This window comes from Erythrolamprus reginae, chromosome 5 (genome assembly GCF_031021105.1).
Source record: "Erythrolamprus reginae isolate rEryReg1 chromosome 5, rEryReg1.hap1, whole genome shotgun sequence".
Taxonomy (NCBI): domain Eukaryota; kingdom Metazoa; phylum Chordata; class Lepidosauria; order Squamata; family Dipsadidae; genus Erythrolamprus; species Erythrolamprus reginae.
In genome coordinates, this window is record NC_091954.1 from 77,017,991 (window position 1) to 77,043,130 (window position 25,140).

A 25,140-nucleotide genomic window follows, 5' to 3' on the forward strand; every position below is an offset into this window, starting at 1 on the left:
CCAGACCCCAAAGGTTGTCTATCCCAGAACAGCCCCTTTAAATATTCTTGTCCTTAAATAATCCAGCGAAATCTAGAAATCAAAGACAAAGCAGTATTCTTCTCACTTGGAGTTTAGAACAGCCTTTTCTCCATCCCAAGAACTCTGTAGCTGAATCATCTCTCGGACTTTCTCCCGAAGCTGCTTCTCTAGCAAACAAGTGGAGCTATTCTCAGAAAGGCGCAAATTGGAATCCAAATTGAGACAGGCAGTTTGGAGGCGACGGGAAGCTCTCGCCATGTCAGTTCCTGCTTCAGCAAGTCCCCTGGGAATAAGAGAACAATATCTTTGTTCACTCAAAATTCTACATACACCATTACCTAACATTTCCAGGTGGTACAGGAATGGTATGTCAGTGAATGTCAATAATTTGAATTGCTGATTTATTATTTTATTTTGTGCAAAACTGACAGGATGCAATGTACCAAGAAACAAAATATATTATAATAACGTTTTCCAAATACAGTGGTACCTCTACTTAAGAACTTAATTCGTTCTGTGACCAGGTTCTTAAGTAGAAAAGTTTGTAAGTAGAAGCAATTTTTCCCATCGGAATCAATGTAAAAGCAAATAATGCATGCAAGCCTATTAGGAAAGAAATAAAAGCTTGGAATTTGGTGGGAGGAGGAGGAAGAAGAAGGGGAGGAGGACAGTCACTGCCGAAGGAAGAAGGTGAGATGAGGGGAATCAAAAATATCCAAACCTGTAAGGCTTAAAAAAAAAGAGGGACTCTGAGACAGCGAGGAGGAGCATGCACCTCCCATACACCCAGCGCAAGGCTGCCTCCCATATACTGCGCCAGAGAGAGAAACCCAGGAGGAATGGCAGGAAACTAGCCGGGCCTTTGTTGCACTCTCAAATTTCCTAGGAAATTTTCTGAGCTTGGGTTCTTAAGTAGAAAATGGTTCTTGAGAAGAGGCAAAAAAATCTTGAACACCCGGTTCTTATCTAGAAAAGTTCTTAAGTAGAGGTGTTCTTAGGTAGCATATATACCACTGTATATATGTTATATTACTTAAATGAAGGATGATGAAGCTTTCAGGGCTTTGTGGTGTCAACTTTCTTGATTTGAACATAACTATTATTAAGGATAATCTGAATTTAAGGTAACCAATGCCTAATTTGAGGATAACCATCAGGTCACAAAGTATTATTTGAAATATCTTATTATTTGAAAATATATTATTACCGTACTTGAAATTTTCCTAATTTTCACACACACACACACACACACACACACACACACACACACACACACACATACTTTGACCACATCCATTAAAAAAAAATGGGGCTCTGCACAAAGGCATAAGAAGAGTGGTATCTGATGTTTCAGACCATTTCTATGTCTGGTAATTTCCCGCAGAACAATGAGAAACATTCTTACAGCAACAGTACATTTAGACAATACTAACCTCTCCACTGTTGTGCGGAGTTCTGCAAAGTTCCCACGGAGTGTGGCTGCTTGACGCCATAGCAGAAGAATCCCACTGTGTTCATTGCTGAGATAGGAATCATAGCTCTGAAAGAATAATGAAAAAAACATGACAGGCACCGAGTAGATTCCATCACTTTTAACATTTTATTGATGGATAATAGCTAAAGGGATCACCTATACCAGGGATAGTGAACCTTTTTTGGCTCGGGTGCCCCCAACTCCCCCCAGAGATTAGAATTGCTCCCACCCTCCTTGCCTTTCGTAAGCTTCTTAAAACCCACCTCTGCCGCCAGGCATGGGGGAATTGAGATACTCTTTCCCCCTAGGCCTTTACAATTTTATGCATAGTATGTCTGTATGTATGTTGTTTTTACAATAGGGGTTTTAAACTGTTTATATTGGATTGTCATATGCTGTTTACTACTGTTGTTAGCTGCCCCGAGTCTACGGAGAGGGGCGGCATACAAATCCAATAAAATAAAATAAAATAAAAGGGGAGTGTGGGTGTGCGATAATGCACATGTGTGTGCCCACACCCATACTGCAGTGCTGTCCCCCTGTGCATGTATGCACAATTCCCCCCTGCTGGCCCCTTCTGCGCATGCACGCAAGCCCCACTGAAACCTAGGGGGTTACAATAGGTCCATTGGGCCATTTTTAACTCTCCCCAGGCTTCAAGAAAGCATCCAGAGCCTATGGGTGGTGAAAAACAGGCCCAAGAGGCCTACCGGAAGTTCGTTCTGGTAGTTCTGTTGGCTCAGTTTTTCACCATCCACAAGTTCTGGAGGCTTTCCTGCCAGCTGAGGACGGTGAAAACGGTCTCCACTTGGCTCTCCTGAAGGTTGAAAATCAGCTGGCCAGTGCACTGGAACTGACATAGGACAATGCCTCATGTTCTCTCAAATATGGCTCCGCATGCCACCTGTGGCAAGCGTGCCACAGGGTCACCATCATGGACCTATAATATTAATAATTATAGTTTTAAAGTAATCTTCTACAATACTACTAAAAGTGAGTTGCTCCTGGCTGGAGTGATCGCTGGTTGGCTACACCCCCAAACTGACTGCTTGTATGTATGAGTGGTTCTTTAAATTGGGTTTTTTTAGATTATTTTTAATATTAGATTTGTTTTCATTGTTTTTTCATTGTTGTTAGCCGCCCCGAGTCTTCGGAGAGGGGCGGCATACAAATCTAATTAATAATAATAATGATAATAATAATAATAATAATAATAATAATAATAATAATAATAATAATCTTTTTTTGGCTTCTGTGCATGTGCAGAAGCTTGATTTTTGGCACTGTGATCATGCAAAGCGGTTGCGTGGCGCACAATGCCCAATTTACAATCTTTCTTGTCATAATTGTTAAGTGAATCACCACAGTTGTTAGATTAGTAACAAAGTTGTTAAGTGAATCTGACTTCGCCATTGACTTTGCTTGTCTGGTCACAAAGATAATTACATGACTTGGGACACTGCGACTGGCTTAAATTATTCCAAATAATGTCAGAAATTAACATGGAATCAAAGTGACCAAGATTATTTTTTAAAAGCATAGAACTCAGATTAGGGTAGAATACAGTAAAAACCCCAAATCCTATCATCAACCTTGTTAGTGCAGGAAAGAGAAAGAGGGATCTTATTCTCCAAAAATGTACACATAAAAAAAGTCATATTGTGATCTGATACTTCTAAGATTTATGAACCAATGCCAAATAATCAGAGAGCCAAAAAATATAATTCTAATAATGCAATTCTTACGTAAACATTAACAGACATCATGTTCCAATAGAAAAGTGGTAATAAAAGCTGAGTATTTTACTACAGAGTTTCTTTATAGTAGACAAAGTACTTGTAGGCAACATACTGCAAAACGTAGGAAAGTGTCTTTCATTGAAGAAATAACAATTGTCCACATCTGTTCTCTGCCTATAGTCTAATCTGGCAAACATATAAATAATAGTTTCTTTTAAATCAGTGAAACTGGTTATCTACTCCCTTTATGTGCATTCTCTATCTTTGCCATCTTATTTTTCAGAAATATATGCTTTTGTTGCATAAATTTATGAAAACGATGGGTGCAGCATTGCACTAAACAGTTGAACAAAGTTGTATACATATAAAAACAAATCCATAGTAAAATTACTGATTTGGAATAACCTATTGAAATTCATGAACTTGTTGAATTCACCAAATTCACATATTACCGCATTATTAAATTTGTATTTCCAATAAATGTGTGAGTTCATTTGACCTTTCTGAGGGATGAGTCAGTTATTTGTTGGAATAAAGCCTATTCTACATTTTTCTAAGCAAAAGTACGATGTTCAGTGAGTTTAACTAAATATAAACTGGATTTGCATTACATGCTAAACTGAAACTATAACCATTCCAAACTTTAACTGAATACAAGAGACAAACACATGAAAAGGGAAACAAAATAATTGTGGTGACATAAGCAGGTAAAATTATAATTATGCTATTAATAGTCATGCAATTCATGTTAAAGCTGAAACAAAGTGGAGGAGAAATTCCTAATCCAGATTGGAATTAGATTGGGAAGAAACATGCTTGTAACCCTCTGTTTAAGTCTTTCCAAATCACTCCCACCTCCAAAGCTTACTTTGCACATAGTACAGAAGGCTTCAATTAGTGAGATTAGTAGAGAAGAGTGTATACAAGCTGCAGCATTTTCCAAAACAATGGAACTAGATAAATATTACAGTTCATATTATATCCATCTATAATTGAAAACTGTCTCCTGGGTGTAATGGTATCAGAAAGGCTGAGTTTAATTAACTCCATATGCCTTTAGCCTTGGTTTTTCTCCCCCTAACAGCAACAGTAAGATAAGGAAAGTGGAGAGTGAATCCTGGGACTAAATGAATTAATGAACAGTTGACCCAGCTTGAATATTAAATTGATTAAAATCATCAAATAAATAAATGCACAAAGGAAAGTATAAACAAATTACCCTGGTGTATTACAATAATGTAACATGGAACTAATAGATCTCTAATCATAGTGCAGTAGGCCATTCCTCCCACCAAAAAAAAATCAAGTAATACTTCCTGCCTTTGTACCAAAGAGATACCTTGTGTTCTAGTTCACTTCTCAGCCGGTGCATATCAGTAGCATTCCTCTCTAATTCCCCAGCTAGTCTCTGTTTTGAGCATTTCACTTCTCCCAGCTGTTCCTGAAGTAGTGTGTTCATCTGGGAAAGGGTAGCACTCCTACAAGAAAACAAAGCAAAGGGTACAATTATACTATAGGTAATCTTCAACTTACAACACAATTGAGCCCAGAATTTATGTTGCTGAGACACTTGTTAAATGAGTTTTGTCTCATTTTGTGCTACAGTTGTTAACTGAATCATTGCATGATCGATTGCATGAGATTCTGCATGTGATTCAGAGCACCTCCGTTATGAAACCAGGTTGCAATGCCTTGGTCTCTTCAGCCTTGAAAGACGGCGTTTAATAAAGGGTGGCTTGATCGAAATGTATAAAATCATGCGTGGGATAGAAAAGGTGGATAGAGAAAAAATATTTTCTCTATCACACAATACTAGGACGAGGGGGCACTCTCTAAAGCTCATAGGTAAGAAAGTGAGGACAAATAAAGGGAAATATTTCTTCACCCCGAGGATTGTTGGTTTATGGAATTCACTTCCAGAAGAGGTCGTGACAGCTGTCAGCCTGGATAGCTTCAAGGCAGATTAGATAGATTCAAGTGTATCCGTGGTTATTGAAACGGATGTCCATGTGCTGCCTCTATGTTGGTTGAGGCAGGCAGGATTCCCTTGAGTACCATTTGTTGGGGGTCAAGGGAAAGGGAGGGTTTTGCCTTCTCTTTCTGCTTAAGATCCCCATGTACAATTGGTGGGCCACTGTGTGACACAGAATGCTGGACTCGATGGGCTTTGGCCTGATTCAGCATGGCTCTTCTTATGTTCTTATGTTCTTAAATTGTTACGTTAGTAACATGATTATTAAGTGAATCTGGCTTCGTCATTGACTTTGCTTATCAGAAGATCATAAAAGATGCTCACATGACCCCAGGACACTGCAATTCATTGGCGGGCTGCTACCTGAATGGCTATTTGCATGCAGCTCCGCGTCTCTGGAATGTGAGTACAGGATCGAGCGCAAGTACAGGTAGCAAAATCGCAAACAGGGACATGCGTGCGGGCATGTTTCGGTGAGGTTTTTTGCTTCCCTGTGTGCAATTTTGCTACCTGCACAGGTGCAGGAAGCATAATTGCACTTGATCCCACACTCGTGTTCTAGAGCTGTGCATAATTAGCTGTTCTGGTAGCAGCTGGCCAGTGCTGTAATTGTCATAAATGTGAACTAGTTGCCAACTGTCTGAATTTTGATTGTATTACCATGGGGATGCTGCAATGGTCATAAGTGTGAAAAATGGTCGTAAGTCACATTTTTCAGTGCCTTGTATTGTAAGTTGATCAAACTCAACTCAAACTTTGATCAAATTCATTTTTGCTAGTCTTTAGAAAGCAATCCTGAATCCTTTGTTTCTTCTGAATGAAGGCTTTGTAGATTTTTCTGTTCCAAAAGTTTCAGAGCATTTGCTGATTTCCAACAGTACAGTATAGCATATATACTGTTGTCTCTTGCTTTTGACTGAAACCCTGGGCTTACTTCTTTGCTAGACTGCCTTCCACAAAGACTATGGTTTTCTTTTTCGGGCCTGCTGTAGATCCACCATTGTTTGTGCTGGTTGTTTTTTTACTCTCAGGAGAAATAAAATTGAATTCTTAAAATAGGATATTATACATTTTTCCTTCACTCATTTTTATGCCCCCTCTTTCCTGTTAATACATCATAATATTCCCTAATACATGTGATGACCTCCACTAAATTAAATGTAGGGTGGCTATTTACTGATCTAATCCTTTGACAATTTTCTTAAACCCACTAGAGGCTTACACACATTGCAAGTAGAAATACACACATCCCAGAATTGCTGTGAGTCACGGACAGTTATTCATCTGTTTAAGCAAGAACAGTTCTTAAGGCACAATCCTTGCAACCAGCAACAACTCAGATGTTGACATGTTCATCTTCCACAGCTATCACACAATCCCTCATATCAAATGACCTAAGTGCCAAAGACCACTGCAACAACATCATCAAAAAGGCTTCAAGAGTTGTTAACTTAATCCTATGTAGCTTCTGCTCCAGTAATCTTACACTACTAACCAGAGCATACAAAACGTTTGCCAGACCAATCCTTGAATACAGCTCATCTGTCTGGAACCCACACCGCATTTCGGACAACACTCTAGGAAATGTCCAGAGATACTTTACCAGAAGAGCCCTCCACTCCTCCAGTCGCAACAGAATACCCTATGCAAATAGACTTACAATCCTAGGTTTAGAAAGCTTAGAACTACATCGCTTTAAACACGATCTAAGCATAGCCCATAAAAACACCTGCTACAACGTCCTTCCTGTCAACGACTACTTTAGCTTCAAATACAACAACACACAAGCACACAACAGATACAAACTTAATGTAAACCGCTCTAAACTCGAGTGCAGGAAATACGACTTTAGTAACCGAGTAGTTAATGCATGGAACTCACTACCAGACTCTGTAGTATCATCACCAAACCCCTAAAACTTTACCCTTAGACAATTCACTGTTGACCTCTCTCGATTCATAAAAGGTCAGTAAGAGGCGTGCATAAGTGCACCAGAGTGCCTTCTGTCCCCTGTCCTAATGTTTCTCTTTTCCTAGTATCATGTATATGAATATTATTATATCTTTGTGAACTACCAATATGTACTTGACAAAACAAACAAACAAATAAAATAAATAAATAAATCACTGCAGTCTTGTATACATTCGAGATATATAAATATCATACATAAATGTTGAAACTGCACAGTTATATCTACACCAATGCTTTAAACTCTTTATTTTATTGATTAGCCCTTGGCTCATATCAAATGCAAAGTTCCACAGACAAATTATTACTAAACCTTTATAAAAGCAAGTTAAAATGGAATTGGATAAAATACAATTTAAAATGAAATTGGAATAAAATATAAATGAAATTGGAATAAAATATAAATGAAATTGGAATATAAAACAATAATTTAAGATATAGATAAAATTATATTTAGGTGTCATCCTTGCTTTATATTTAAGGAATATTACCAGATGATTACTTGTATGATTATTTGTATTTTAACAATTTTATCTAGGTTTCTCTGGTGAAATAACTTCTGAACTAGTGATGGGCGAACCCAACGGTGTTCGGGTTCGGTAAGTTCGGCTGAATTTTACGCAAAATTCGGCCAAACCCGAACCAAACCCGAACTCGAACGGGGAATCCCTCCCATGAAGAGATTCTGGGGGCGGAGCTTTGATGTCACCGGCAGGTTGCTAAGGACGCCAAGGTGATCACTTCCTGGATTCCATGAAATCCAGGAAGTGATCACCTTGGTGTCCTTAGCAACCTGCCGGTGATGTCAAAGCTCCGCCCCCGAAATCTCTTCATGGGAGGGATTCCCCAGCTCCTTTCAAAGGGAGGTCTTCACGTAAAAATAAACATTGTTATTTTTACAAAAAAGGACACCGCAGCAGCGCTGCAAGCAAAGGGCGGTCCTTTCACATAAAAATAAACATGTCCTTAGCAACCTGCCGGTGACATCAAAGCTCCGAACGCCGAACACGACCCTGAACTTTGGGAAAATTTCGTGTTCATGTTCGGCATACCGAACACTGCAAAATTTGGTACGGACCCGAATTGTGCAGGTTCAGTTCACCCATCACTATTCTGAACTTCATGAGATTTTTTTAAAGTTCTGGACATTCAACAATTCTATCATATAGCAAACAGCAAGATTCTCATTCTGAGGTAATTTTAGTTTCTCTAGTGGATTCTTCTAAAACAGTCAAATCTCTCTACATGTTCATATAATCCCATTATATTCTCATTAGTTGCCTAGATTGACACTACTGACAATCACTTCATTTGTTTTATGTGAGCTTCGGTTAATTCTTCTTTTCCGTTTGCTGTAATATTAATGCTCTCTGGGTTTCATTTCTGCTTATTCTGTGCATTCTTCCATATTTGGTAACTTCCTAGAGTGGAAGTTTATGTTTGCTTTCTCAGGTCAATATTTGATTAAAAAATATGAAGGGGAATGTTCTAAGGCCAATGAGATCTCAATTTTAAAAGCTGTTTTCCGCCACTGCAAGTATCAAAGTCCTTGAATCATTCTAAACCATTATTCTAAGTATGGTAATCTACTGCTGGTAGAAAACTGCTACTACGTTTTGGAGGGTCTTCCAAATGCTTTCTGAACCTGCATTCCCTTCCCCTTTATTTTCATATCCCCGGCTAGCTGTTTGCAAAAAAACAGTTGATGGGCGGGGGTGGTGGTGTTGTTGTTGAATGGATTCTGCTGGTGATGATAGAAAATCCACAGAAACCCAACATAATATCTTGGATCCTAAAATTATTGGAAAGGGATATCTGATCAACGTATTGTTTTGAAGAGGAAGAGGTAAAGTTGTTAACTGAGGAAGAACCTTCCTAATTATTATGTCCCATTCAGGAGAGCTATGGAAAGCTGAGGATGACATGTGATCAGCAGTAAGAAGGCTTAAAGTACAAGAAATGTAACCTAGACCTCTCAGATCTAAAACAGGTTAAAGCCTTGCCGGTAGTTGCAATAATGTGTCACCAGCGGTGGGCTACGACCCGGAATGCTAAATTGTGCTCGCTGCCGTGGCTCGGAAGTTCTTGCGGGGCCAGCGCAATTTTGCTACTGCACCTGTGGTGGCAGAAAAATCACGCACGGAATTGCAGGCGTGTCCATGTTTCGGCATGCACGGAAGCAAAAAACCTCACCGAAACATGGACACACCTGCAGCTTCATGTGTGATTTTGCTGCCTCCACAGTTGCAGCAGAAAAATCGCGCTGGCCCCGCAACAACTTACGAGCCATGGCGGCAAGTGCAATTTAGCGATCTCGTTTGTAGCCCACCGCTGTGTGTCACAGAAAGGCTGTTGCTAACATCCCATTAAATTTCAGCGGCCTACACTTATACATTTCAGTTTAAAGTAACTAATTACCCTTCCTTGAGTTGGGATCTTCCAAACAAAATAAACAATTGATCCCAGAAAAGTACCAATGTTACCTCTGCTGCTCTTTTTCTAGGTGGATGAGAGTGTTCTCCAACTCTGTATTATGGTCATGTTCAACGCGCCGTAAACGTAATTCTGTTGAGTCTAATCTTGTCTGCAGCTAGGAAGAAGAAAAGATGTCAGACTGAATTATAATAGTAATTAAGGTACAGAAAGATTTATTAGAATATTTAGGATATACAGTGTTCCCTCGATTTTCGCGGGGGATGCGTTCCGAGACTGCCCGCGAAAATTGAATTTCCGCAAAGTAGAGATGCGGAAAAATACACTATTTTTGGCTATGAACAGTATCCCAAGCCTTCCCTTAACACTTTAAACCCCTAAATTACAATTTTCCATTCCCTTAGCAACCATTTAGATTATTACTCACCATGTTTATTTATTAAAGTTTATTTAAAAAAATGTTTTTTAAAGGCAGACGAAAGTTTGGCAATGACATATGACGTCATCGGGTGGGGAAAACCGTGGTATAGGGGGGGAAACCGCGAAGTATTTTTTAATTAATATTTTTGAAAAACCGTGGTATAGACGTTTCGCGAAGTTTGAACCCGCGAAAATCGAGGGAACACCGTACTGTATATGCATGTATCATACACCATACAATTTGGTTACTCAAAATCCTGAAAATTTTCTTTACAGATTTGAGCTTTAAGATTTGAGAAGAAAGGTATATGAAATGAAATGTGTTCTGAATTGAATTTGCAGAAGTCAAGGAAAAGCCTTCACTTTGCATAACTCTGTATGTCACCTCACTGATTCTCCAGTGGCTGCCTTAGTTAAAAGTCTCACAAAGAGACAGATTTCCGAACAACCTTTCTCACTTCCACAACACTCACTTTTACTTCTCTTTTGTTTTCCCCTTTCAGTATGTTGTTTTTGACTTCTCTTTGGCAGTTTTAAAATTTTCGTTTAATCTGCTCAGATCCCCACTGATGCTTGGACAATTTTAATATCCAGATTAGATAACCTTTTTTATTTGGTGCATTTGCTCCCAATATCAAACAATTTAGATATTTCCTTCCCTCGAATCTTATTTTTATAGAAAAAGTCCTATGGCCATTCTAAAGCCAGCTCTTGCAATTATAATAATATATATTTTAAAAAAGTTTCAATCAGTTATACATTTTTCCAGGGCACCAAAGAAGCTTTAACAGAGGTAAAAACATCTTTGCTTATTAATTCCATATGCTTCTTTTGTTCAGGTTCTGCAAAGTTTTGCAGTGTTTCAGAAACACTGTAACTTGTTTAACTGACTTTAAAAAAAAAAACCTGTCTCCCACCTGGATGACTTCCAAATACATGGGCAATATATCATGGCAAATGCTAAAAATTCTAGAATTTGAAATCTAAGATAGATAGAACACCCAGGTTGGAAAGCTATTATACACCACCGGAGATATCGCCTCTAGGATGAACAATAAGGACTTAGAGTACTAAGATTAATTTGACTGCTATTTTCAGATACCTGCTATATATCATATAGAGTTGCTAGGATAACTATCTGCAGAGAACTACAAATATAGGTTTGGACTTCATAAGGTTTTTATTAATTAATTAACTGCTGCATTAACATCCAAGCCTATAAACGTAAAAAACTGAATACTTAAATGTTCTGTGTAATCTCTGCCTGTCTTTTTCTAGAGATATTAATGTTTTTTTGGCAAATATCAGCAGCTAAGAACCATCGTAAGTATTCCAATGGCTAACAACACAGGGTCACAGTGCAATCTTCCATATACTTTGTCTTTCAAAAGAATATGATTTTAGTCTGTAATTTGTGCTGAACTTTTAAAAAGTTTTAACAGTTTATTTTATATACTTCGATTGTAACTGTATGAAAGCCACCCAGAGAACTTCTGTGGGGTACCACCTACATGCTAGAAAAAAATTTTCTTGCTTAACTGGTTCAGCCTTAAATTATCATTGCTGCTGGCTGAGTAGAAGATTTGCCTCATAATAAAGAACTCCACTGAACTGGATATGGCATTGTAGAACAGGGTTATGCACAATGTTAAGAGTCTAAGTGCCCTATGCCAGTAGTCCACAATCTTTCTGGCTCTGCGGACCGGTAGCTGTGACAGTGTAGGGAGGAGGGATGGTCTCATGTGTGTGCCAGCTGATTGTGCAAATGGAGCTTTGCTCACTTGCCCATTGCTTGCATGGCCTGGACCAGTGGTTGGGGACCCCTGCCACATCCTTTAGCATTGTTATCAAAGACCTCGGCAGCACAGTGGTTAGAGTGCAGTACTGCAAGACTACTTGATTGCCAGCTGCAATTTGGCAGATTGAATCTTACCAGGGTCAAGGTTGACTCAGCCTTCCATCCTTTTGAGGTCGGAAAAATGAGGACCCAGATGTTGGAGGCAATACAGTGATCCCCCGGTTATTGCGTCCCCAACCATTGCGAACAGGGTAATTTGCGATTTTTGAACCCGGAAGTCAAAACACCATCTACGCATGCGTGCCCTTTTTTCTATGGGCACGCATGCGTAGATGGGGCCCGGCAGATCAGCTGCTGGGCGACTTCCCTGGGTCTTCCCCCTCTTGCTGGCGGGAGGGCGAGCAGCGGGCATCAGCAAGGAGTTTCCCCACCGCCCACGCAAACTCCTCGCTGCCGCCCGCCCTTCGCCCGCCCACGCCGTTCATTCTCGCCGCTTTCGAGCTGAGTCCTGAAGCGAATTCGCTCCAGGACTCAGCTCGAAAGTGCCGAGAGCCAGCGGGGACAAGCCGTTTGCTGGCGCTGGCTATCGGCGCTTTTGAGCTGAGTCCGGAAGCGAATTCGCTCCCGGACTCAGCTCGAAAGCGCCGAGAGCCAGCGTGGACAAGCCGTTCGCTGGCGCTGGCTATCGGCGCTTTTGAGCTGAGTCCGGAAGAGAATTCGCTCCCGGACTCAGCTCGAAAGCGCCGAGAGCCAGCGTGGACAAGCCGTTCGCTGGCGCTGGCTATCGGCGCTTTTGAGCTGAGTCCTGGAGCGAATTCGCTCCAGGACTCAGCTCGAAAGCGCCGAGAGCCAGCGCGGAGGAGCCGAAGATTGGGGGCGGCGCGGCTATTTTAAAATGTCGCCGCCGGCATGGGGGGCTTGCCAGCACCCCCCGGACCCCCAACCCGGGTTTGGGGGGCTGCTAGGAAGCCCCCCATGCTGGCGGCAAACAGCCGCGCCGCCCCCAATCTTCGGCTCCTCGCTAGCGCTGTGGGAGTAAAAACACCATCTGCACATGCGCAGATGGTGTTTTTACTTCCGCAGCGCTACTTCGCGAAAACCCGCTCGTTGCGGGGGGTCCTGGAACGGAACCCTCGCAACGAGCGGGGGATCACTGTATGCTGATTCTGTAAACCACTTAGAGAGAGCTGTAAAAGCACCGTGAAGTGGTATATAAGTCTAAGTGATACTGCTATTGCTGAGTTCTACGGGATTAAGTGGCATATAAATCAATCAAATCAAATCAAATTGGGGGGGGGGACTCTCATATAAAATACAGACCATCTGTTTCTGACGCTCACACTCCGAGGTTTTCTCCAATAACTCCTGTTCCAGTTCTCCACATCTTTTCTTATATTGCAATACCTAGACCATGATGGAGAAAGAGATTTGGGTAATCAGAATATTCCAGAGAAAAAGAAAGAACAAAGTAGAGAGGAGTTCAGGGAAGATGATTTAACTAAAATAAAAGAAGTAGAAGTTTGGGTCAGGGTTGTGCATCTTGAGATTCCAAGTCAAGCCAGACCTTTCCAAAAATTATAATTTTTAAAGCATATTATGAAATGCTTAGGGAATCAATATATTTTAATTGCAATTTCCAATTAATTTTATATTTAAATGCAATCAAATCCAGTGTGTGTGTGTGTATGTATGTATGTATGTATGTATGTATGTATGTATGTGTGTGTGTGTGTGTATATATATATAGCAGTTGAGCCACCAGACCTTGATCCCTCCAGCTCTGTACCATATATAATGTCGGATCACCCTGGTATATTGAAGGAACGTCACAGCTCCTTTTTGCCTCTAGGCCCAACCCAGGGCCATTTCAAGGCAGTTAATTTATTCATAGCCGACAACTATATTCTGTATGTATAGTTGTCGGCTATGAATAAATTAACTGCCTTGAAATGGCCCTGGGTTGGGCCTAGAGGCAAAAAGGAGCTGTGACGTTCCTTCAATATACCAGGGTGATCTGACATTAAAAAAACATATAGCCTCTCCCTGGTACACAGCTGAAGGGATCAGGTCTGGTGACTCAGCTGTTAATTCTCTGCCTTACAAGGCAGAAGCTGCCGGATCAAATCCCGGAAAGAGTGTGGCTAGCTGATGCGGCCAGAACAAGGCCGAAATGGTGCCATCCTAGTCTTCCTTAATTTTAAAAATTTCAGCATAAAAAATGTGATACATATATATATATATTAATTCTGGTTTCACCATACTTGGCCAGCAACAAGACTTGAAATCAGATCTGTTAGTCCAATCCTAATTTCCCAGGCAGTTTAAGAGACAATATATTCATCTTTATATGAAAACTTCTCTGGATTGCTACTAAGTCATTTATTTGAGTTAGGTTTTGGTAGGGAGTGGGGAAGATGGGGAAGACAAATATATAAAATGTAGATTGTGATAAGAACCAGGTCAAATTAAAAGTAAGAAGAAAAGCAGAAAACTGACAAACCTAAAGTGGGAGAAAGACAAGGAATGTGTTATGGGAGGGAAGCCTTTAAAAACGTCAAAAAGAAAAACACTTTTTGGCATTGTAGCATGGATTAAAAAGTAAAGATTTAGGATGGGGTGGTGGTGGAAATCCACAAGTGTGGATATTAAGCAGAAGATGCAATAGGGAAGAACTTTCACTTTCAGCAATATGACCCTCTAAATCAGGGGTCCTCAAACTTGGCCACTTTATTTATTTATTTATTTATTATTTAGATTTGTATGCCGCCCCTCTCCGCAGACTCGGGGCGGCTCACAGCAAAAATACAACAAATCATGACAAATCCAAATAAATTTAAAATATTTAAAAAGATTTAAAAATAACCCCATTTACTAACATACACACACACAAACATACCATGCATAAATTAGACATGCCCAGGGGAGGTGTTTCAGTTCCCCCATGCCTGACGACAAAGGTGGGTTTTAAGGAGTTTACGGAAGGTGGGGAGAGTAGGGGCAGTTCTAATCTCTGGGGGGAGTTGGTTCCAGAGAGTCGGGGCCGCCACAGAGAAGGCTCTTCCCCTGGGGCCCGCCAACCGACATTGTTTAGTTGACGGGACCCGGAGAAGGCCCACTCTGTGGGACCTAATCGGTCGCTGGGATTCGTACGGCAGAAGGCGGTCTGGTGAAAGCTGGCTGGTGAATTCTGGGAATTGAAGTTCACAAGTCTTAAAGTGGCCAAGTTTGAAGACCTCTGCTCTAAATATTAGAAACTAGTCTTTTTCAAAGATCATTCTTCATTCTATATCCTATGGGGTACAGATTTGGGGCAAATGTCTTGTGCATATGGGAATGGAGTGAATACAATTGAAGAACATTAGTTTGGGAAGACTGTTTCTTTGTTCCTCCAGAAAACTTTGATTAGATCATGAAAGGAAGGCTTTCATAAGATCCAAGTATCCAGTTAGCATTCAGATTGACTAAATACTCTGCTAGGTCATAATTTGGGGTGGGGTTTTTTGGTTTCTGTTTTAGATTTCTTTTAGCATGTTGTGTGAACTTTATAAATTCCTATGGAAACTGCTTCCAAATAAACCCCAAACTGATCTTTTGGTTTAATGGGCTGGTACTATAACTGGCCAATGCTGGTACCTCATTTCTTTAATTCTTCTCTGAAAGCCTATAAAGAGCTTTTTAGATAGAAAATATGTTTTTCCTTCATAGTAGCTGTTGTTTACCTCTTCAAAATCATCCATATGGCAATTGAAAGCTACTATTTACACATCCATCTAGATTGCATGAGTCATTTGGCAAATTATTTATTTAAATCACCCTTCCCCAATTTGGTGTCAATAAAACATATTACATATTATCATAATTTCCAAAATTTCATAGTTCAGGGGTTTCCAATCAGTGTTCCCTCAAATTGTTTTGGGGGGTGGGCGGAAAAGTATAGTGTCTGAGCGGCAGTCCCTTCGGGACTGGGCGGCACAGAAATAATAAATAAATAAACAAACAAACAAACAAACAAACAAACAAACCACCCTGTTTTGCCTCAGAGAATTTCAAAATAAAATACTGTACTGTGTGTCTATAACAGTGAGCTCATAATAGGGCAACTCTATCAATATCAAAATGCCACTTAAATAGTTGAGCTAGTTTCAAACTAGATTTTGATTTTCTTTCTCTCTTCCTTACTCCCATTCTTTTTCTTTCTATTTTCCTTCCTCTCTTTTTTCTATCTGTTTTTCTCTCTTCCTCTCTTCCTCTCTCTCTCCTTCCCTCTTATTCTTTCCCTCTCAGCTTCTGGGCAGGTTTGGAAAACTCTGAGTTGATGATGATTTTTAAGTGAGCGATTGCTCACTGCTCAGCTTAGAGGGAACTATGCTTCCAATCTATTCTTCACCATGGACCCCCTTTAAATACCTTTTGTGGCCATGGACCATGGCCATGGACTCCCCAAGACTTAACTAAAGATTTAAATCATAATATTTCTGCAAGTCTTTGCAAAAACCTTTTGATGACATTGAGGTCCCCAGGGGTCCACGGACCACAGGTTGAGAATCACTGGCATAGTTAATAGGTTAAAGAGTACTTCAAATTCTTTCAGTGAAATAATATTTTCTCACGTTGCTTTTGATCTTTCCCCCATCTAACTTCAGATTGTGTCCCCTTGTTCTTGTGTTCACTTTCCTATTAAAAACACTTCCCTCCTGAACCTTATTTAACCCTTTAACATATTTCAATGTTTCGATCATGTCCCCCCTTTTCCTTCTGTCCTCCAGACTATACAGATTGAGTTCATTAAGTCTTTCCTGATACGTCTTATGCTTAAGACCTTCCACCATTCTTGTAGCCCGTCTTTGGACCCGTTCAATTTTGTCAATATCTTTTTGTAGGTGAGGTCTCCAGAACTGAACACAGTATTCCAAATGTGGTCTCACCAGCGCTCTATATAAGGGGATCACAATCTCCCTCTTCCTGCTTGTTATACCTCTATCTATGCAGCCAAGCATCCTACTTGCTTTTCCTACTGCCCGACCACACTGCTCACCCATTTTGAGACTGTAGAAGCAAGTCATGAATGTTGCTCCTATGCTAGTAGCAAGCACTGTAACAGAAGGAAGCCAGACTTGCTAGGAGTTTGTATGTTCAACAGAGGACCTTCCGAATTAATGTTTAAGAGAGGACCTTCCAAATTAATGAAGAACTACACACAAAGCCACAATGAGTTCAATCTTTATAAGCTCCATCCAAAGGATCCTGTCATAGGCACAACTGGCAGAAGTAATAGTACTCACCTTGGTTTGCATCTTCTGTACTACCTGAGCCTGATGCTGTTGCCCATCCTGGAAGACTTGCATCTTACGCTTATGTGCTTTTTCATCCAATTTAAACTGCTGTCTCATCTGCAGGAATGCTGTGCTTCCTTCATCCTCTGCTCGTTGTACTTGCTGCAGCTATAGAAATAAATACCTGCCGTGATCCAATTGGCAACACAAGGTTCTGGGTGCAGAATAGCAACAAAGGGGCTGGTGTCTTAAAAGTTATTTAAGTACCATATGTCAGGATCCAATTTCATGAGTGAAAAAAACCCAATGGTTTATCACTTTGCTGACAATAAATTACAGGTCTGTTTCCAGGGAGATTGTCAAAGAACTTTTAAAGATTTTCCTAAAATTAATTAATAATAAATAAATAAAGACATTATTCACATCTGCAATCATGCTACAATTATTTATATTATTCCAGCTTTTTTAATATGTTTTTCTTGCAAATAGTAATTTGCTTGGCTTATCCAGTATGGGGAACTTTTCATGTGCCATCTCAAAAGATTAAAACAAATTTAAAAAAACATAGTTAGCTTCTCTTAAAAATACTGTATCACATAAGAACACATTTATTCATGAAAATGAAGAAGCTGTGCCAAATATATTATTCAAATGAAAACATGGTTTTAGAATTGTATAAATATATGCCATATCTATTATATCAATTAAGGAAAATGCTTAAATATTCAGAGCTAATCTGTTAGCAAAAACAAAAAGCAGATGAAAATATAAAGTGTGCAATAGGGTTGATATTCCTGGAGGGGTCTGTAATATGGTAAATGATTTAGCTTTACTAGATAAATGGTCAAAGCAATGGAAACTGCAGTTTAATGTTTCCAAATGTAAAATAATGCACTTGGGGAAAAGGAATCCTCAGTCTGAGTATTGTATTGGCAGTTCTGTGTTAGCAAATACTTCAAAAGAAAAGGATTTAGGGGTAATGATTTCTGACAGTCTCAAAATGGGTGAACAGTGCAGTCAGGCGGTAGGGAAAGCAAGTAGGATGCTTGGCTGCATAGCTAGAGGTATAACAAGCAGGAAGAGGGAGATTATGATCCCGCTATATAGAATGCTGGTGAGACCACATTTGGAATACTGTGTTCAGTTCTGGAGACCTCACCTACAAAAAGATATTGACAAAATTGAACGGGTCCAAAGACGGGCTAGTGACCGGAAATTGATCTCCTTCATTTGTATTTCTCCCTCCCCCTCTGTGTGTTATACATGAAATATGCTCACAACTAGTAAATACTTATGATTATTTGAATGTAAGTTCCCACTTCTATCAATAGATCTTCATTCAAAATTAGTTTATTAAGTTACATATTTAATTCTTACCCTTTCACTAATAGCTTGATATTTGCTAGCCAACTCATCCTTCTCTGCATGAGTTTGTGCCAACAGATCCTCGAGACGAGAAAGTTCCTTCTGCAATAAGCGGTTTTCTTCTTGCATATTGGCTGGTAGGCCTGTTTTCAATAAATCTGGAAACATCAACCAATAAATTATGGTAAATCAATAAACTAGGGCTTGAAATCAATGCAGGATTGTTATTTTAGCTGTAGGTGTAGCTTAATGCATATAAATAAATGCCACATATTCTTGTTTTTAGGAAGCATGGACATGGATAATTCTCTTAGCGATGTAATTTCAACAGTAAATAGATTTTAACACCAGTACTTAACATCAAAAATAATAAGCTGGCATTTTGGATTTAGAAAATATTTGACATAAATAGAGATGGATGAAAAATCTGTTGCATCAGAACTTGATTAGACAGACTACATCAAAGCAACCTCAATTTATAGAACAATTTTAATATAGAATAATTTGAAAATGAATATAGTAGAAAAGATGTTCACAAGGATGCATGCCTACAGAGAAATGAAATGATGCTAAATGTCCATAGACATTTTCACATAGTGTATTTTTCGGAGTATAAGACATACTGGAGTATAAGACAACCTAGATTTTAGAGGTGGAAAACAAGGAAAAAAGTATTCTGAACCGAATGATGTACAGTGGAACCTCGACATACGAGCAGCTCTACTTACGAGCTACTCGAGATAAGAGCTGGGAGGGGAGCGACATTTTTGTTCGCCTCCCGAGCTCACATTCGGGATACGAGCGCCAAGGAGCTGTCTCCTGAAGCCGAACGCTAACTTCCGTGTTCGGCTTCAGGAGACAGCTGCGAAGCGGCGCACGTGTTTTAAAAGGTTGCAGCCGGCCTGGGGGGCTCGGGGGCAAGCCGCGTTCGGCGGCAGCGGTTTTTTTTGTTGTTGCACGGATTAATTGACTTTACATTGTTTCCTATGGGAAACAATGTTTCGTCATACGAGCGTTCCGACTTACGAGCCTCCTTCCGGAACCAATTAGTCTCGTAAGTCGGGGTTCTACTGTAGTAATAGATTATTTAATAAAATACCAGTGTAGCAGAATACTTTTAAAAACCATGTATACTTTTTACAAACTTCAAACTTGATAGCTTTAAGACTTGTGGACTTCTTCAACTCCCAGAATTCCTCCTCTAGTCATGCTAGCTCAGGAATGGGAGTTGAAGTCCACAAGTCTTAAACTTGCCAAGTTTGAAGATCTATGCACCCCTAATGCCTAACCCAGGGATATTCAAACTTGACAGCTTTAAGACTAGAAGATTCAACTCCAAGAATTCCTTGTCCAGTCATGCTAGCTCAAGAATGGGAGTTGAAGTCCATAAGTCTTAAACTTTCCAGCTAATGCTAGATGGGGTAATTAGAAGACAAAAACATGCCAATTTTTCACAAAAATAGGGAGGGCAAAGAGTCTAGGAAACCTGCAGGGAACTCCTGGTGCTGGGCCATTTTTCACCCATTTTTTCACAAAAATTGGGGCATTTTTACCTTCCTCCAGTCCCCAGGAGCTTCTGCGTGCTTCCCACACCCTTTGCCCACCACATTTTTGCGAAAATGGGTGAAAAATGGATCGTTTTTTTTCAAACTGGGGGCATTTTTGCCATCCCCCAAGCACCCAGGAGCTCCGTGCAGCCTTCCGGATTGCAAAAAATGGGACATGGGCGGGGCTTCAGCATAGTAAAAATGACTATATTCAGTGTATAAGACGCACTGACAGTTTCACCCTCTTTTGCGGGGGAAAAGGATGCGTCTTATACTCCAAAAATACGATAATTTCTGAAATTTGCAAAATTGAAGACTTAAGAAAAACTATGCCTGGAAAAAAAAATCAACCCAGCCTCCAGGTCTTTGGTATATGAAGACTTGCTTCCTTATTTTTGAATACACATTGGAACCAGCTCCCCCCGGAGATTAGGATTGCCCCCACCCTCCTTGCCTTTCGCAAACTCCTTAAAACCCACCTCTGCCGTCAGGCATGGGGGAACTGAAATATCTTCCCCAGGCCTATACTATTTATGTATGGTATGTTGTGTGCATGTTTTTTAAATTATGGGTTTTTAGCTTTCTAATTATTGAATTTGTATTGTATATTGTTTTCTGTTGCTGTTGTGAGCCGCCCCGAGTCTGCGGAGAGGGGCGGCATACAAAAATAAATAAATAAATAAATAAATAAATAAATAAATAAATAAATAAATAAATAAATAAATAAATAAATAAATAAATAAATAAATAAATAAATAAATAAATAAATAAATAAATAAATAAATAAATAAATAAAAGAGTTTGCTGTTTCCAGTTTCATAGAACCTCTTATCACAACTCCTTTAGCCTTCCTGTAAAAAAAAAAAAAAGAGAAGTAGTTGTGCACTCAAACTATATTGCTAATGATTGTAAAATATGTGATGGATACTGAGCATCTACATGTGTTTTGTCCTTTCGACAATACAACTGAGGTGTAACGTTTCCCAATTTCTACACTCCCTCATTCGCCAAGTGGAGGAACTGCTACGCATTTCTTGGTGCAATCAGGATCATTGTGGGCTATTATAGAAATACCTTGTGCTCGTTTAAGGAGTGATTGGGAATGATAGCGCAGAAATGGATCCAGTCACTTTTCCAAGTCAACAGCCACCTAATTGATACTCTGCCAAGTTATCAGAGGAAATTAAATATTTTAATGGAAAGAATAGATGACTAACTCTCTTCTCACATTCTTTGTGAAGGAAACTGGAACAACACATCCAGAGCACATCTGTATAGGAAGTCAATCCTAGTATCAATTTATGAGCTTCAGCCTTCCCACATTTTCCTTGCATTTGAATCCACATACATTATCTGCTAAAGGGATGCCCAATTTAAGGCAGTACCTGTGGATGATGGATCAGATAAGCTTTCTGTAATAATCTGTCGAATTCTGGCTGGGATTGTTACAGGTGCAGCTTTTTCTCCTTCCCCTCGCACAGTCAATGCTTTGTCATCTCTGCTTGCTCTGGGATGCAGCACTGTATCTTCTAAGGTCTGAAATACACTCAAACATCAAAGCCAGGCTGAAAAACATGTTGGATTTTAGTCAGCCATTGATGGAAGATGGATTACTTGGAAACACTCCTCCATACCTACGAGTTAAGATATATACAGGCATGAAGGTCTCTCTCTTTCTTTCTCTCTCTCTGTCTCTCTCTCCCCCTCCCTCCCTCTGTCTCTCGGTCTCCTCCCTCCCTCTCCCTTTCTCTCTCAACCTCCCTCCCTCTCCTTCTCTCTCTCTCTCCACCTCCCACCCTCCCTCTCTCCCTCCCTCTCCCTCCCACCCTCCCTCTCCCTTCCCTGTTGTAATCATAGGTTCTTAGGCACTGAACGTTGGGACAGAATATTGCCAAAGGATGATGTTTTAGCCTAATGGGTGCTGTATAAACCTTATTCTTCCTCTATGGAAAGGCAGCAAAGTCCAGGCTGAGTAAGCAGCATGAAGATAGCGTATAGCTAACTTCCATATAAGGAAATATATGCCTTACTCTCATTCCTTTGCTAATCACCAGTAAATACACAATCCAGGAAAAGGCAATGAATGGAGCTTCCATTAATTATCTATAGGGAAGTCACGAGGAGGTTGCCTTATATACAGCGCATGAGTGAATGGTAGTTGGGGGATGGCTTAATGTATGTGGCGTTCGCAAATTGATTATTCTATACCACATGTCAGGAAAAGTGAAATACAATAAAAGGAGTGATCTTGATTCAACCGAGGCCGTCTCACAGAGAAAATATTCTCCATTGCTTCATTTTGATGGGGCAATTATGGCATCCTGTGCCTTCCTAGAGGTCGGCCCACTGGGGAAGAGCAGTTTCCCTTCACTCCCCCCTCTCTCTCCCTCTCCTTCTCCCTCCCTCCCTCCCTCTTTTTCTCCTTCTCTCTCTCTCAGTTTCTAGGTTGCTAGAGTGCAACACAATCTGACCTCCAAGATTCATGGGAATTTAGTTGCATAGTCTTACTCTTGCCAGTCAACAGCCTTTTATATATGGCTAGCAAGAGATGGTTTTTGCCGATTCTCCAAACTACTCAAAATTTCTGCAACTGGTCAGAACCTGCTGAATTTCACCTCTGCTTTACATACTATGCCAATTGACCAATTTATAAATTTTTACAAAGTAAAATAATTACTGTGCTTTTTGGCTTTATAGGACTCTTTTATTTATTTTTTACTTTTTATCTATGCCAAAACACATGTAGTATACTGAAGAATGTTTGTATTGCTTGTTGATATTCACTTGGTATTTATTATAGCAACATTCTTATCTGTGGCAATTTAGCTAAATAAAAACATACAAAAACACTGTTTTTTAAAAAATACATTCATTTGCCTATATTAAAACATGAGGCCATCTTATTTTACACATAAACTGAACCAGTTAGGATACATATTGTTTAGTATATTATTGTATGCATATTGTAGGTTTTATATTTATATACTTTATACTAATGTTTTCTTCTGTGCTTTTTTTTTTTGCTTTTGAAAAGGAATTCATTTCTATAATAAGTTGGACTCTAATGAAATAATGTTCCTGGCATTTCGAATTCTTCTCTCTGCTGTGTTCCATGGAGAAATTATATCAACATACCATTACTGAAAATGATACTCTAGACTTTATTTTTAATCTGTAAAAGAGTGTATTTTTTCATCAAATAGCAATATTGTTGCTATTTGAAATATATTATTCCCTGTTGCATTATACCCTTAAAGTTCTGAACAAGTATAGAAGACTTTAATTTATCCCAGGAGATGCTAGCAATTTATGAGACTCTTGTGAAGCAAAGTGAGATTTGGTATTTAAGCAGATTACAGTGAATAGAAACATTTCTCATCTTGTTGACACAAATATCCATGTGTTTGTCTGTGTAATAGGGCAAGAATATTTTGGGTATTATCGTAATTTCTGCTGCCTTTGAAGTTTAAAGATACATAAATAAATAAAACAGTGGAGCTACTGAACCACTTCTGCATTTAAAAGTCTCTCCTGGAAATTAAAAAAAAAAGTCAAGAGGCTGATGGCAATGTGCGTTATGTGCTTAAGTAATTATGAATTTTGTCTCTAATGATCTCTCTGTTTCTTGGATTTCTATTACCTCCCTCAAAATGATAAAGGAACAAATCAAACTGGGTCTTTATTATCAAAGGCCAGCCTAAGAGATTGGGGTACAGTTATGAGGAAGAAAAACAAAGGCAAAAGCTAAAACGTGTAACGTATAAAAAGGTACATACTGTATATCTGAGACGTAGGCAGGATAAAAGATATTTTAAAAGTTAGAATCTAAAAATCAGAAGAGAAGTGTTAAGGAAGCCTTTCTGTATGCACTGTGAAAAAAAGAATATAGCAAATCAGATGTTCATTGAATGTAATTTAATTTTTATTTATTTATTTATTGGATTTGTATGCCACCCCTCTCCATAGACTCAGGGTGGCTAACAACAGTAATAAAAAACATCATATAAATCCAATACTAAAACAACTAAAAAACCCTCATTGTAAAACCAAACATCCCTACAAGCAAACATAACATGCATAAATTGTAAAGGCCTAGGAGGAAAGAATATCTCAGTTCCCCCATGCCTGATGGCAGAGGTGGGTTTTAAGGAGCTTACGAAAGGCAAGGAGGGTGGGGGCAATTCTAATCTCCGGGGGGAGTTGGTTCCAGAGGGCTGGGGCCACCACAGAGAAGGCTTTTCCCCTGGGCCCCGCCAAATGACATTGTTTTGTTGACGGAACCTGGAGAAGGCCCACTCTGTGGGACCTAACCAGTCGCTGGGATTCATGCAGCAGAAGGTGGTCTCGTATATATAATATATTGAATCCAGCAGTGGGCTGCTCCCAGTTTGGCCTGATTCTGGGAACCAGTAGTGCTGGTGGTGTGAGGCTCTGCTCACCGACCTGGGACGTTTCTGTACATGCGACCACATGCGCAAACAAGTAGCAACAGGTTTTAGTACCCACTACTGATTGAATCCCAAGCACAAGTCAGAGATCATCATCTGACAAAGGTAAGAAATGCATCTCCTTCTGCTAACTGGCATACAAACACAGCCATTATTCTACTCTTATCATTACTGAATACCTGGAGTAATTTATTAACAAATTGGAATAGGGGAATGTGGTTGCATTTTTGTGTTTAGAGTCTAAAGAGAAGGATTTGATATTTGCAAAATCAACAGTTCATGGATTTCTTGCTCAGACATCACTAAATCCTAGAATTCTCTGTCAATATTGTTTGTTTTACTGAAATTGCAAATTTGTACTCAAACTAAGTTTGTTATCCAGGTCTGATCTCTGCTATATTTTGCTTTTGTGCCTGGAGATTTCAATTGTCTCAATGGCTTGATATAATACAGGGTGCGTTCCAAAAGTGATGCAATTGAATTTCCTGTGCTGCTCTTATCGGTCAGAGTGGGGCCGAAGCACTTGGAGTAGGTGGGGGGACACTAAGCTTTGCCACAAAACTGGTCTCTGTGCTCTCCAAGCTGTGGAAGCGGCAGGACGTCAGTTATTGTAAACCTCTGCGCGCCGACCGTATCACGAAAAAAATGGAATTGACGATCGAGCAATGTTATGTGATTAAGT

At 39.7% G+C, this 25,140-nt stretch overlaps 1 protein-coding gene across 3 annotated transcripts in view; it reads right to left on the reverse strand.

The window, feature by feature from the left end:
- The window catches only part of CROCC2 (ciliary rootlet coiled-coil, rootletin family member 2), a 143,714-nt gene that overhangs the window by 112,816 nt on the left and 5,758 nt on the right, over positions 1 to 25,140 (reverse strand). For 2 of the 3 annotated variants that reach the window (XM_070753238.1, XM_070753236.1), the window contains exons 2-9: positions 21,396 to 21,546; positions 18,476 to 18,621; positions 17,108 to 17,266; positions 13,146 to 13,229; positions 9,658 to 9,764; positions 4,574 to 4,712; positions 1,455 to 1,561; positions 107 to 304 (exon numbers count right to left, since the gene is read on the reverse strand). In XM_070753238.1, the coding sequence (XP_070609339.1) occupies positions 107 to 304; positions 1,455 to 1,561; positions 4,574 to 4,712; positions 9,658 to 9,764; positions 13,146 to 13,229; positions 17,108 to 17,266; positions 18,476 to 18,621; positions 21,396 to 21,546 (1,091 nt within the window). Of the gene's footprint in view, positions 1 to 106; positions 305 to 1,454; positions 1,562 to 4,573; positions 4,713 to 9,657; positions 9,765 to 13,145; positions 13,230 to 17,107; positions 17,267 to 18,475; positions 18,622 to 21,395; positions 21,576 to 25,140 lie in introns of all 3 variants that reach the window. The other variant, XM_070753237.1, reaches the window with a different exon arrangement.